This window comes from Bison bison, unplaced genomic scaffold (assembly GCF_000754665.1).
Source record: "Bison bison bison isolate TAMUID 2011002044 unplaced genomic scaffold, Bison_UMD1.0 scf7180017864531, whole genome shotgun sequence".
Taxonomy (NCBI): Eukaryota; Metazoa; Chordata; class Mammalia; order Artiodactyla; family Bovidae; genus Bison; species Bison bison.
In genome coordinates this window covers 1,034,169-1,049,918 of record NW_011495081.1, presented here as the reverse complement: position 1 = coordinate 1,049,918, position 15,750 = coordinate 1,034,169, and the positions used below count along the sequence as shown (strand labels likewise).

Below are 15,750 nucleotides of genomic sequence, written 5' to 3'. Positions count from 1 at the left end.
CTTCAACACCGCAGTTCAAAAGCATCAATTCTTTGGCGCTTAGCCTTCTTCACAGTCCAACTCTCACATCCATACGTGACCACAGGAAAAACCATAGCCTTGACTAGATGGACCTTTGTTGGCAAAGTAATGTCTCTGCTTTAATATGCTATCTAGGTTGGACATAACTTTTCTTCCAAGGAGTAAGTGTCTTTTAATTTCATGGCTGCAGTCACAATCTGCAGTGATTTTTGAGCCCCCCCAAAATAAAGTCTGACAGTGTTTCCACTGTTTCCCCATCTATTTCCCATGAAGTGATGGGACCGGATGCCATGATCTTCATTTTCTGAATGTTGAGCTTTAAACAACTCTTACTTATGTATTATTTCTAGGAAAAAGGAGTGGTTAATTCCTGGCTTAATCAAAATTATTTTTCTTAAATTAGATAACAACTATTACCAATTAAAAATTACTACCAAGAATTACTACTAAGATATTAAATCCTTAAGTATTTGCTACTTTTAACATTTATTTTGTTCATTCAATGCATGTTTATTATGCACTGGAATTCAAATACTAGTGCCTTCTAGAGTAGGAATTCTAGGGATTCAGGGGTACTTTTGTTGACCCCCAACAGTAAATCAGATACATCTATTTAGTATGTTCACAGCTCCCTGTAGCTTTTCTTCTAGTACACACCATCACTGTAACCTTACTGTTATAAATTTAGTAGTCTCCTCCTCTCATCGGTAAAGTCCTTTGGGTCATGAACTATATAATATTTGCTATCATTGTAGGTCAGAACGCAATATGGAAGACAAAGGATAAATATTTGTTAAATGAATAAATGAAAGATGAAGATAAAATGATAAAATTGGACACTGTTTACATGCCCCAGGGAAAATAAGTGGTAGACTGGAAGATGCATACACCTCCCTCCAAAAATGGTCTTCCCAGTGCTCAGTGGTAAAGAAGCCACCTGCCAAGCAGAAGGTACCAATTCTATCGTTGGGTCTGGAATATTCCCGGGAGGAGCAAATAGCAACCCACTCCAGTATTCTTGCCTGGGAAATCCCATGAACCAAGGAACCTGGCAGGCTACAGTCTATGCTGTCACAAAGAATCAGACACAATTTAGTGACTAAACTACCACTACCACTCTTCAAAAGGGATAATAAATGTCCTAATGCCAGGAATCTGAAACTATTAACTTATATGGTTTTAAAAAAGAGATCCTTGCAAAATTGATTAAGAATCTTGAGATAGAGGGATTATCCTGATTTAACCAGGCAGGCCTTAAGTACAATCATATTTATAAGAGGGAGGCAGAGGAACACTTGTCAGACAAAGAGAAAGCAATGTGACCACAGAGACAGAAACTGGAGTGATGACGTTAGAAGTTAAGGAATGCCTGCAGCCACCAAAAACTCCTAAGATGCAAGTAGATTCTTCCCTAAGACGTCCAGAGGGAGCAGAGCCCAGCCAACACCTTGATTTTGGTCCAGTGAAATTGATTTTGAATTTCTGACTTCCAGAACTGTAAGAAAACACATTTATGTTGTTTAAAGTCACCAAATTTGTGATAGTTTGTTACAGTGGCTATAGGAAATGAATACTGTAAAATATGTGATGTGTGCATACATGTGTGCTCAGTCAAGTCCAACTCTTTGCAACCCATGAACTGTAGTCACTCAGGCTCCTCCATCCATGGGATTTTCCAGGCAAGGATACTGAAGTGGGTTGCCATTTCCTATTCTAGAGGTCTTCCCAACCCAGGGATCGAACCCACATCTCTTGCATCTCCTGTATTGGCAGGTGGATTCTTTCCCACTGTGCCACCTGGGAAGCCTATAAAATATGTGAATCCAACACTAAAATATAAGGTAGCTGGTTATCACGTGCTAAAGAAGTTTAGTATACTTGCCTTAAGAGTTCGGAGGGGAAAGTATGAGTAGGAACAGGAATGGCAATCAGGCTCTCATTTTTGAAAGATGACTAATAATTGGTGAATTTTGAGGGCTGGGGGTGAGGGGATGCTCTCTTGCCCTGAAAAATCTTGCTACACAGAAGAGAAATCTACAGAGTACAAACATTCTGGCTGAACAATACATAGTGATTTTACGTACACAGTAAACCAGGTGAGGGCTAGTGATATTGAGAGGGGAAGGGTGTGGATCAGATAGTAGAGGGTTTAGAATGGAAAGCCTGGATGTGCGTTTTGTTTTGTCCGTGATAGAGAATCACTGAAACCTTTGAGGAAAAGTATGATGTGACCAGTGTTCTGCTTTAGGAGAATCAATGTGGCAGGTGTGTGGTTGGTGGAATGGGTGGACACAGTTTGGAGAGAGTTTAGAGAGCTCAGATAGAGGGTTACTGCATTGATCTGGGCAAGAGGTAAGGAAGGCCTGAGCTGAATCTGGGGGTAGTGTGGCTAGAAAAGGAAATAATGGCTTTAGTATATCTAGTAGGAAGAGCGCTGGGGAGAGAGCCAGAAGACCTTCTAATTGAAGCAATAATAATTTAAAAATTTTAAAAAGTATTTATCTTCTCTGACCATCATGTGAAGTTTGAGCAAAAACTGAGCTTTAATACATCTTTGACTTTAAACAATCCAAATTTCTTTCCCTTTCTTTCAAGATCAAATAGGGTAAAATCATGTTATAAAGCTAAGCATTAAACTCAGAGAAATACCAAGAAAAAGGAAACCCTCTTCAGTACAGTTCAGTTCAGTCGCTCAGTCGTGTCCGACTCTTTGTGACCCTATGAATCGCAGCACGCCAGGCCTCCCTGTCCATCACCAACTCCCGGAGTTCACTCAGACTCACGTCCATCGAGTCAGTGATGCCATTCAGCCATCTCATCCTCTGCCGTCCCCTTCTCCTCCTGCTCCCAATCCCTCCCAGCATCAGGGTCTTTTCCAATGAGTCAGCTGTTCGCATGAGGTGACCAAAGTACTGGAGTTTCAGCCTTAGCATCATTCCTTTCAAAGAAATCCCAAATCCCAGGGCTGATCTCCTTCAGAATGGACTGGTTGGATCTCCTTGCAGTCCACGGAGACTCTCAAGAGTCTTCACAGTTCAAAAGCATCAATTCTTCGGCACTCAACTTTCTTCACAGTCCAACTCTCACATCCATACATGACCACTGGAAAAACCATAACCTTGACTAGACGGACCTTTGTGGCAAAGTAATGTCTCTACTTTTCAATATGCTATTAGCAGCCTTTAAATAAAACTTGCTTATTTTTTGCATGTCCTTCTCTCTGTTCTTTCTAGTACTTACAACTACGATTCAACAAACCAGTTCGCTATGCAGCCACAGTCATCTACATCGTGCAAACGGTAAGGAGAAAGGGCTGCTGCAGAGGTGGGTTGTGGGGTGGCAAGGAACGAGTTTGTTTATTTCAAGAAGCAATTAACACAGTTAAAGGAAAGATTCAACACTAAGAAGAAACTACTGTCTTCCAAGGATAGCACTTTCAAATATGTGATTTTATAGAAGGATTTCCACATTTCATAGACTTCATATATCTGTATGCTGCTGCTGCTGCTAAGTCGCTTCAGTCGTATCCGACTCTGTGTGACCCCATAGACGGCAGCCCACCAGGCTCCCCTGTCCCTTGGATTCTCCAGGCAAGAACACTGGAGTGGGTTGCCATTTCCTTCTCCAATCATATATCTGTATAAATAATACCAAATACATATCATAAACCACCAAGGGGGCAAAAAAGCATTTTCTTAAATTTATTGTGAACTCTTATTTGACTGGTACAAGTTGCTTTTGATATGAAATGGTCTGGTAACTGTTTTTTTTGTTTTTTTTGTTTTTTGCTAGTTTAGCTGTGTTGAACCAGAAATGCTCATTTCCAATTCAACAGAGAAATGAGTTAGTTTCTGAAAAATAGTTTAAAATTATAGTCTCAAACCAATACTCCCACATCCCCTTTTGGACTCTTCTGCTCCCTCCTTGGTTCAAGGGTATCCTCTTGCTGCCCACAGCTGCCTGTGGGATAGCTTCGATGCATTTCAATGACTCACCAAGAACTTTCTACTATAAGATAACCTTCTTCCATTTCTAAATTAAAACTTCATCAGTGACTGAAGGATTTAAGAGCAAGAAAATGGGGAAAACAATGTTCCTTAACCTGTCCATGGTTACTTGCCTTTTAAAACTCTCACATGGGTCTCTAAATGGTGAAATTTCGTTTAAAACTATATGGGACCGGACCCACTTCTGTCCGTGTAGTGGCCTCCAGTTCTGGGAGTTTGAAGATATGCCCATAAAGGGGGTCGCCTGTGTAGCTAGTTTTCCCTGCAAGGTGCTCTCTTCATAGATTATTCCATCTCCACTTTAAAGTCTATGTTTCAGCAAACTGCTAAAATATGTTTGTGTCATGGTGATATGTGTATGACGGGGTAGTGGAAGGGTGAGTCAAAAACTGAACCCTATTTTCATATCCTTCAGAAATACACCAGCTGTAGCCATAAAATCTCAAAATGTATAGCCATTTTAAAAGTCCAACAGCCTTCCTCTATCTCATGCTTATTATCCTTTTTGTGAATTAGTTACAGTGGCCAAGGACTTCAAAATGAGAGTGTGAAGGAATGAAATGTTTGGAACAAGTTGAAGGAAATGTAGTGCTAAGGCTGTAAGGAAATTTTTAGGAAGGTTTCCTTTCCATGTCGCTCTTCTCACTGTTCACCTGATTCCTGTCTCTCCCCCAGATTCTCTACACGGGAGTGGTGGTGTACGCTCCTGCTCTGGCCCTCAATCAAGGTGAGTTAACCACATTCCCTTGTGCTTTCCACCATTTTTATACCTGCGTTGTCACCTTGAGAAATGTATGCACGAAATCTTGTTGGGAAGACATTCCTGTGGTTAGAATACTATGAATTACTGTAGTTGTCACAACATAAAGCTCTAAAAATTGATCATTGAAAATAATGCAAATAACTAGTTACTTGACTGTATCCACGTGGTTTCAAACATCCAATTTGATTGTCATTCATTTTCTAATCACTGAAGTAATGACAAATTTTTTTGAGGTTTGGTTGATTTACAATATTGTATTAGATTCAGGTGTACATCAAAGTGATTCAGTTTTATGTATATTTTTCAAGTTATTTTCCATTATAGGTTATTATAGGATATAGAATATGGTTCCCTGTGCTAAATCTTTGTTGTTTATCTTTTTCATGTATAACAGTTCAGAAATAGTATTAGAAATCCTGTGTGTGTTATTCGCTCAGTCATGCCCCGCTCTTTGTGACCCCATGGACTGTAGCTCACCATGCTCCTCTATCCATGGGATTCTCCAGTCAAGAATACTGGAATGGATTGCCATTCCCTTCTCCAGGGAATCTTCCCAACCCAAGCATCAAACCTGGGTCTCCTGCATTGCAGGCAGATTCTTTCCCATCTGAGCTACCATTTATCCCTACTTCTTCTCTTTCTCCTTTGGTAACCATAAGTTGATAGTTTTGTGTTGTATACACACAACCTAAATAAGGTCATCCATAACATATGGTCCTTTCTGAGTAATCTCATGAAGAGGATATTCTGAATACATGAGTAAAAGGTGTTTGTAGTAATTATTTTAAGATTTACACTTGACCTTGTTGAAAGAATAGAATCCCAGGGGGAAAAAAGGAAAGAAAAACCAAAAGCAAAAGAAATTTCATAATGATATGTATAATATTAGAAGCCCTCAATATTCAATTTAATTGTGCTATGTGCTTATACTGAAAAATATTTATTCACAGTCATTGTTGAGGTGGTTTCAAAGTATGCAGACTTTGTTAAGAAAAGCAAACAAATAATGAAATGTTTGGTGCTGAAATTGGACTAATTGACTTTTTTAAGGAAAACAAACAAATAAGCAAACAATTGGTACAGAGATTGGGAACTCCAGAATCTTAAAAGAAAATATTTGGCTTATACCATTACATGAAAACTATGGACTGGGTTGCTGCTGCTCAGTCATTTCAGTTGTGTCTGACTCGGCAACCCTATGGACTGTAGCCCACCAGGCTCCTCTGTCCTTGGGATTCTCCAGGCAAGAAAACTAGAGTGGGTTGCCATGCCCGCCTCCAGGGAGATCTCCCCAACCCAGGAATGGAACCCGTGTCTCCTGTGTCTCCTACACCGCAGGTGGATTCTTTACTGCTGGGGAAGTCCCATGGACTGGGTTGAGTTATAATAATATAATAAAATAATCTCTATCAGATGTGATAAAATTTAATTTAATTTAATTTTGACCTCTAATTTGATTTTCATTTGCCCACAAAGAATACAGACAAGAATATTGTGACTTTTTCCTCATGAAGTTTGTTCTTTTACTGTTCTTAAAGGAACTTCTTTCAATATTTTTGTCTCCTTTCATAGTGACTGGGTTTGATCTCTGGGGCTCTGTGTTTGCAACGGGAATCGTTTGCACATTCTACTGTACCCTGGTATGTATCTAGCTGTGAAAAAGTATTTAGCACTACCTCCTAATATGGGATAAGGGCAAATTTTCAACAACAAAGCATCTAAGTATAGCAGAAATTGCTATTTCTCAATTAAATAAAAATATGCTGCCTTATCTGTAACAGTTTTCTGAGGAAGGTGCTGTTGTTTTATTTAAAATCCTTTTTCATATCAACCATTAGTAGAAGTTGAGCTCTGGGTTCATTTGAGAGAGCCATGAGTAAAAGAAGATTTAATGACAGAAATATCTCCCCGCTTGAAGGTGAGGTGGCCATATGCAACTACTGAGAAAAAAAAAAAATGTGCTCATTAACAGTGATTATAAGCCTTAGGTAACATTTATATTGGGTTGGCCAAAAAGGTCATTTGGGTTTTTCTGTAACATCTTATGGAAAAGCTAAACAAACTTTTTGACCAACCAGTACTTCATTGACTACTGGTTGCTGCTGCTAAGTCACTTCAATCGTGTCCAACTCTGTGCGACCCCATAGACGGTAGCCCACCAGGCTCCCTGTCCCTGGGATTCTCCAGACAAGAACACTGGAGTGGGTTGCCATTTCCTTTTCAAATGCATGAAAGTGAAAAGTGAAAGTGAAGTCGCTCAGTCGTGTCTGACCCTAAGCGACTCCATGGACTGCAGACTTCCAGGCTCCTCCATCCATGGGATTTTCCAGGCAAGAGTACTGGAGTGGGGTGCCATTGCCTTCTCCATGACTACTGGCTAAAGAATACAAAATGTACCAATGAACAACCAGTGATGGCTGATATTTTGGAAACTTGAGGATTCCACACCTTGATTTTGTCTCTTATTGATGGATAAGCTTGGATTACATTTAACATTTGGCTTTGCATATGCTTAGTTTTAACCAAGGAACTTGGGTGGTATTGGAAATTATATTTATGAAATTATTACAATTAGTTTAGTTCAACAAATATTCATTGAGCACCTATCATTCGTCATGCCCTATAATAGGAGTCTTTATTCTTCTGAGCCATTGATATCATGCTTGCTAAGTCACTACAGTTGTGTCCGACTCTTTGTGACCCCATGAACTGTAGCCTGCCAGGCTCAACTGTCCATGGGATTCTCTAGGCAAGAATACTAGAATGGGTTGCCATACCCTCCTCCAGGGGATCGTCCCAACCCAGGGATGGAACCCGAGTCTGCATTGCAGGCAGATTCTTTATCATCTGAGCCACCAGGGAAGCCCTATTGGTACTATCAGTTCAGTTCAGTTCAGTTGCTCAGTTGTGACCAACTCTTGGCGACCCCAACTGCAGCACACCAGGCCTCCCTGTCCATCACCGACTCCCGGAGTTTACTCAAACTCATGTCCATTGAGTCAATGATGCCATCCAACCATCTCATCCTCTGTCGTCCCCTTCTCCTCCTGCCCTCAATCTTTCCCAGCATCAGGGTCTTTTCTGATGAGTCTGTTCTTCGCATCAGGTGGCCAAAGTATTGGAGTTTCAGCTTCAACATCAGTCCTTCCAATGAATATTCAGGACTGATTTCCTTTAGTATGGAAATCATACTAAATATGGACTGGTTGGATCTCCTTGTATTGGTCCTATATATGGAGCCTATAAGTAACTAGTTAAGAATATGGTAATGGTTCCCAGATAGTCAGATTGTCTTTCCCCTTTTATAGAGAAAAATAAAGTAATTGCTAAATTATCACATAGTATTTTGATATAGCATACTGTCCATGCATTTTGGCCTTGTGTGCATATCACCTACTTTTTTTAACATACGTTATGATAATATACAATTTTAAAATGTTCTTATCTCTTTTTTCATACTTATAAATCCCATCTTTTCTTTACACGGCAAAGCTTCATCTTATTTTTTTTCTATTCCATTCTCACTACCATGCTTCTGTTCCAGACACACACCTCCTTTTGTTGTTGTTCAGTCCCTAAGTCATGGCTACCTCTGTGAATCCGTAGAGTACAGCACAGCAGGCTCCCTTTTCATGTCCATTGAGACGGTGATGCTATCTAACTATCTCAGCCTGGACTTCCCAGGTGGTACAGTGGTGAAGTGTCCACCTACCAAGCAGGAGACAGGTTCCATCCCTGGGTTGAGAAGATCCCCTGGAGAAGGAAATGGCAACCCATTCCAATCTTCTTGCCCAGAAAATCCCAGGACAGAGGAGCCTGGAGGGCTACACTCCATGAGGCTGCAAAAAGTTAGACACGACTGAGCATACATACATCTCCTACCTAAATTAAAAATGGGCTTCTACTTCATACATGTCTGGCCATACGTAACAGATTAGTGGCTTCAAAGTATTTGCCTGTAGGAAGATAACTAGATGCATTGCCAGGGACATGAAAGGCAGACTTCTTAGCAACAGTAATGGAAGCCAGAGCAGTGAAACAATATCTTCAAAGCATTGAAAGAAACAATTGTCAATTATAATTGTGTACTCAGCAAAACTATCTTTCAGCAAAACTATCAACTGTCAAGAAATAAGAGAAATTACCATTAACATATCTTCCCCAGAGAATAACCTAAAGGAAATATTGTGGGAAGAAATAAAATTCTCTAGATTTTGATGGAAAAAATGACAAAAATATAATAATAAACAGTAGGTCTAGTCAAACAATTTTTGGTGCTTAATCACAATAATTTTATAGTGTGGTATAATTTATATAATATTAAATAATATAATTTATAATATTAAAATGTAATAACAATAATTATATGTGATTTAGGGATTAAAAAGAATAATTTCATTTAGACCTCAATAGCATGTAAATCAAGGAGAGAGTACTTAGATTTAAAGATGTTTTAATCCTTGAATTGTTGGAGATTAAGACATTTTAAAAATTTAGACTTTAAATGAAAAATTCATGGCACAATTTCAAGGGGACCCATTTAAATAAAACAGTCAAAGTAGAAAAAGGGAATTAAAACAAAGTGAAAAAAAAAATCACCCTCAACTTATTTAAGCAAAAGGAAAAATATATATATATATAGAAAAAGTAGAACAAATAGCAAAAAGATGTCAGAAACAAGTCTGGATATTTTAAAAATCACAATAAACAAAAATGAGCTAAATGTACTACCTCTTAATTGATTTCAGTGCTTCCCTCCAGCCTGCATACCTCTGTCAGCCTAATCTTCTTCAAACATGCATCTCTTCATGCACTTGACTGATCTAATTCTCTCTCTGCTTGCATTGTTCACAGGATAAACTGTAAGCTTCTTAGACTAGTGTTGAAAATCTTTCTGTCTGTGAGTCAGTCCGCCCAATTTGATCTCTCCTCACCACACCTCTATTCCATCCTCTCTGGCCAGGCTGCAGGCTTCAATGTCTCACCAAAACAATGGCTCATCTAGCTAACACTTGCTCATCTTGCAGTCTCTTACTCTGATAATCCCATGGATGTATAGCATAGCTAAGATAATCAGTGGACAGTGGAAGAGATTTTAAAAATAAGAAGAAATAATTCCTGCCATGCAGGAGTTTGCAACCTAGTGAGATAAACAGCAACACAAAACAACACAGACTGATTAAATACCTAAGTGACACTCAAGATACAATCAGGATTATATATGAGTGGAGTGTGGGTAGGTGTGGTTCTTGCTATATGAAGGAGTCATAAAAATCAGAGAAGTTTTCATGCCTTTTGATGCACGTTTGATAAAGTGGTTTGTTCTCTTGCCCCAGGTCTAGCTTAAGTTCAGGTTTATACATACTTTTGTATAACCCATGCCAAATAGCCTCTGAAAGGACGTCTTTGGCATTGGTCTTTGTATTACCAAAATCTGATATTTTGATTTGGATTTGGAAGGGTTTTATCGCCTTTAAAGAAAATCAAAATACCACTACTTAGGAGGGGTAAGTAAGAGATTGAATATCCTTCCAATCAGAAATTGAACAGAATATGCAAATACAATGCATCTGGAAGGGACTTTTATGTCTATTTTTTAAACTCATTTTAATTTTAATTACACAAGAAATGATGAGACAAATCCAATGTCTTCTTTCTTCTCAAGATAAAGATGAAGCCTGTCATCTTTTCATAGAAGTTCTTGACACTCTGGAGGAGTAACTGAGGATAATAATTCTATTTTTCAGCGTTAAAAATATCACATCCTTTCATTCCCATAGTGCTTATTCATTTTCAAAATACTTTTAAAACATATCACTTCATTTAATCTTTCCTAGTTTGCGCATTCCATCTTTGCCATGGTCCTAAGATTCTCCAGCAGCCTCTTTCTTTCCTCCTTTCTTCTTGCCCACATCGTTCCAACTAGAATTGTACATTGGAGTCACCTGGAGGGCTTTCAGAAACACTTAGAACTGCCCCAACCCAGACCTCAGTTTATTCTGAATTCTTGGGAATGGGGCTCAAACATTGTTTTTTGTTTGTGCGCTTTTAAATTCCCCAAGTGAGTCTAAAGAGGATCCAGATTTGATAACAACTTCTCTAACCACTTGTTTAATCACCCTCTCCTGAAATCTTCTGTTAGATTCACTCTCCTGACACTCTGGTTTTCTCATCTCACTATTCGATCTTCCTCCAGCTCTTAAAACGCTTTTCTCCATGAACGTATGGAATCTATCATTCCTTCCTAGTTCTTTTCTTTTTTTTCAGTAGCCTACCATCTCCGTTTCCCCACATTTATTCACTAAATTTACAAAAATAAATCTCAAGTTGTACAAGCCAGACCCAGGTGATTATCCCCAATAAACTTGGCAGATAAAAGGTGTTCAGTGACTGTGAAAGGAAGGGAGAAGGAAAGAATGAAAGGAAGGAAGGGAGAAAGGGAAGAAAAAGACAGAAAGGGTGGTATCTAGCAGATAGCAAAGAGGCTGTGCTGAAGTGGAAGGGTTTGAGTCTTCACTTTAAGAACTCACATCCATTCTCTTCATTTCAGGGAGGATTAAAAGCAGTAGTGTGGACAGATGCATTTCAGATGGTTGTCATGATCGTGGGCTTCTTAACGGTTCTCATTCAAGGATCAACCTATGCTGGTGGATTACACAATGTATTAGAACAAGCAGAAAATGGATCTCGATTAAATATATTTGAGTATGTCCAACGCTACTTTTTCTTGTTTTATAAACATTTAGCTGTATGACCTCATCACCTAAAATAATATTTAGGTATCAAAGGAATGTGTTTGCTCACTCATTTCTCTCTGCTTCATAGCTTTGATGTAGATCCTCTCAGGAGGCACACTTTTTGGACAATCTCAGTGGGAGGAACCTTTACATGGCTTGGGATCTATGGAGTTAATCAGTCGACCATCCAGCGATGCATCTCTTGCAAAACAGAAAAGCATGCGAAGCTGTAAGTTATTAATAAACATTTTTATGTTTTCTTCTCTGCCGTTCTTGGGTATTTATATGCTTTGAGTGTGTATATGTATGTGTAAAAGAGAGAAAGAAGTGAAGATTCTTTTAACCCTTTCAATAATTTTTTGAGGCAGGCATGGCTATTACTCCCTTCTCCATGAGGAAGTGGCAGGGCTGGGATTTGAACTTGTTTTTGTTTGCCTTTTCTCACTATCACTTGTTGCTTTCATTTTTTGAGAAATTACTAGGTTGAATTAGGTGCTGTGGGAGACAATGCAAAGATAAGGAGCACCTGTCTCTTACCTACAGTTTCGGTGACGAGTTGGTTCTCATCACTATTTCCATTCACCATGTGGTCTCTTCAACTAGCATCTTTATTTTGATGGATTTACCATAAAAGTTTCCAAGGAGGTTAAGAGAATAAAACACAAGGTAATGAGGCAGTTATAACACAGGTAATGAGTCAGTCATAACAGGACTTTAGTGTCTCTAACTCCTGCCAGGATAATCAGTAACCAGTCTTACCAGGCCGCTTACTCTGAAGAACACCACAGAGTCACAACTTGTTAAGCCTTTTTTAAACCATGCAAGTCATCCCACTCTCGAGAGTGGAGACCAAATAAAGTTATACACTGTTGTTTTTTTTTTTTTTTTTGCAAAGCTGGAATAAATAAGCTAGAATTGCATTGAAAATAGGCATTTCATCCTCATTGCTGCTATCCAAAGTTCCAGCCTCTGCAGACCTGTCAGGATGCCCTTAACTTCTTTTGGAATGAGAAACAGTCTCTATAAATATTTCCACAGCTGATCATAAAGACTTTAATTGCATAGTTTCTTATTTAGATGGAATAAAAGATACAAGTAAATGGACATAGTTCAACATTTTGTGACTTGAATTACAAAAGGAAATATATTACTTATATAGTTCACATACCCTCAGAAGGAAGAAGTGAATATGTTGTTTACTATTCTATCATTTCATATCTTATTACAATAAATAATATTAAACTCTCTACGCATGTGATCATCACTTTATCAAATAGTTGAATTGCTTAAAATGTGTTCAAGATCAAATGTAATTTTGATCTTAAAATAATATGAAATTAGAATTTATTTAAAGTTCTGCATTAAAATAAACTAGAGGATATCTGATAGGGGAAGAATCCTTAGGTGAAATAAATAATAATTCTCTGTTAGAGCAAGGGTTTTTTTGGTCTTATGTGATTGTGTTATACCATTTATTCTTGTGAACATGACCAATTTCTTCCTATTACTATAATAGTACCTAAAAGTTAGGAAATGTACTTTTTTCATCATATTCCCTACATGTCCAAGAATGATACTTTGTGCTCATTAAATATTTATTACTTATTTTACAAAGCAATGCTTCAAGGTGATGCTTATATATGTGAGTGTATAAGCATATAAATTGATACATATATACATAGGAATTTGTATGTGTGTGTGTGTGTAGGAGTGTGTGTGTGTAGGAGTGTTTGTGTATACTCCTGCAAGTGTACTTGTGTTTGTGTATCTTTCAGTCTCATTTAGTGGACTGGTTTAAATTAAGCAACCCATTCATAATAGTTTCTTGGAATTTGTTATATTAGTATTTGATGCATATGAAAACTGTCAGAAAAGGAGAGATACTCATTAAGGAAGAAATATGTATAATTTCCTAAGCATTTAAGATCGCCATTCTTTTTTTTTAATTTTTATTTTATTTTTAAACTTTACATAATTGTATTAGTTTTGCCAAATATCAAAATGAATCCGCCACAGGTATACATGTGTTCCCCATCCTGAACCCTCCTCCCTCCTCCCTCCCCATACCATCCCTCTGGGTCGTCCCAGTGCACCAGCCCCAAGCAACCAGTATCGTGCATCGAACCTGGACTGGCAACTCGTTTCATACATGATATTTTACATGTTTCAATGCCATTCTCCCAAATCTTCCCACCCTATCCCTCTCCCACAGAGTCCATAAGACTGTTCTATACATCAGTGTCTCTTTTGCTGTCTCGTACACAGGGTTATTGTTACCATCTTTCTAAATTCCATATATATGCGTTAGTATACTGTATTGGTGTTTTTCCTTCTGGCTTACTTCACTCGCCATTCTTGATTTGACCCATCCCCACTCCCATGGAGAGACCAGAACTATGGTAGGAATTTTGTTAGAATAAGGAAAGATGAAAAAATAAAAACTGTCTTTAGAAAATATTTACCTGTAAGAATCTAAGTTGATTTCATCGATACCATCCAGGAGTGAGAAATCAGCCCAAGTGGTCAGTACAGTTAAAGTGCCCATAGCTGGAGGGGAGATTGCTAGAGTAGAGATCTACTGGGACCATCATTTGTCACAGAACTTGAGCATCAAGGCCAGCACTGGGGCACCTGAATGCCACTCAGAGCCAGCTGCCAGCAGACTCTGACCTAGAAGGCTCTATAGAATGTTGATCACAAGTACCACTTCAGTTCAATTATCTGATGTGATTAAAACAGTCCATCAGGGCTAAACCTATGAATCATTGGTAGGCGAAAATACATCCAGAAAGTTCATACTGAATGTGGCCATAAGTGAAAACCAAAAGTGACGCATTATAAATGAATTGAATTGCATGGTTAGAATTCTGATTACTTACAAAAGACACCTTCATCTTAAGCTAGATCTTCTTCACACCCAGGAATCGTACCACTTACCGTCATCTTAGATGTGCTCCCTGGAAACTTCCTTGGACTCTTGTTTCTAGAATTCCATTTACATTTCAGGAGTGCTGGTGGGAGATAGTGCTGTGAGGGCAGGAGAAGCTGGTGCAGGTTATCAGGTCCCTTCCCACCACCACTCATCTCCCAGCTAAGATGAGCACATCCACATGCAGTCCCTTTTGTTCCATTCTCATTGCCTTTGTTTATTTTCTTTGTATCTCTTATCATATATAAAAACACCTTGTTTATTTTGCTTTGGTGATTATTACCTGCCTCCAGTGGGTTCGGGGTTGCCCACTGCTATGTCCTCAGTACCTAAAAGAACCTGGTACATAATGATGCCTAATAAGTATTTTCTGAATGAATCACCAAAATGGCTTAGGTTTCAAATAGGAGAATCAGCCTTGCAGGGGGTTAAAGTATATCTCTAATGAAAAAATGGGTTTCCCAGGTGGTGCAGAGGTAAGGAATCCACCTGCCCATTGCTGAAGACGCAAGAGACACAGGTTCAGTGCCTGGGTTCAGGATCAGGCAAGATCCCCTGGAGAAGGGCATGACAATCCACTCCAGTATTCTTGCCTGGAGAATCCCATGGACAGAAGAGCCTGGCTACAGTCCATGGGATCACAAAGAGTCGGACATGGCTGAGCACGCACACACATCTAGATCCAGTGTGAGGCCAACCAAATTTCAAATCTTCCCTGATGTCATGGTCTTGTGCAAGTTGGAAAAGAATTTCCAGACATGAAGCAGAATGAGAGGAGCATAGTTTATTAGAGCAGAAAACACTGTTAGAACAGTGGGCCAGCTCAAGGGAGAGTTGAGGCTTTTGTGCTAGTAGCCAATTTTTAGAGCTTCAAGACAAAGAAAACTCCTGCTGGAAGGGTGGCATTAGATTATTAGGGTGCTATAGAGTGGGTATTTTTACCTAATATGGGATCAGGGAGTTGGCAGATTTAGATTAGGACTGCTCATGGCTATGGCTGCTCTGGCGCCTAGTCAGTTCCAGAGTTGACTTTAGCGCAGGTCCCACGTCTGTGGCCTTGGTACAAGGCCTTACACCTATGTCCTGGGCATATGGCTCCACACCTGAGATTTAGAAAATGTGTGGTATTTTGACTTTCGAAGGACAGTATGAATACAAAATAGCCATAAGATACTACCAATGCACTCAAATTGAAGTTAAGAAGAATTTTGTAGAATTTAAAAGAATAAAAAAGAATTGCTTCAAAGAAATAGGGAAAATGACTTTAGGTTTGTCATACTTTATATTGCCTTT

General features: G+C 38.9%; 1 protein-coding gene across 1 annotated transcript in view; it reads left to right on the top strand.

Annotated features, from left to right (window-relative positions):
• The window catches only part of SLC5A12 (solute carrier family 5 (sodium/monocarboxylate cotransporter), member 12), a 51,363-nt gene that overhangs the window by 9,122 nt on the left and 26,491 nt on the right, over positions 1–15,750 (top strand). Inside the window, exons 2-6 of the mRNA XM_010831781.1 lie at positions 3,255–3,320; positions 4,704–4,755; positions 6,364–6,431; positions 11,342–11,496; positions 11,617–11,757. Coding sequence (XP_010830083.1) covers positions 3,255–3,320; positions 4,704–4,755; positions 6,364–6,431; positions 11,342–11,496; positions 11,617–11,757 — 482 coding nt within the window. The remainder of the gene's footprint in view (positions 1–3,254; positions 3,321–4,703; positions 4,756–6,363; positions 6,432–11,341; positions 11,497–11,616; positions 11,758–15,750) is intronic.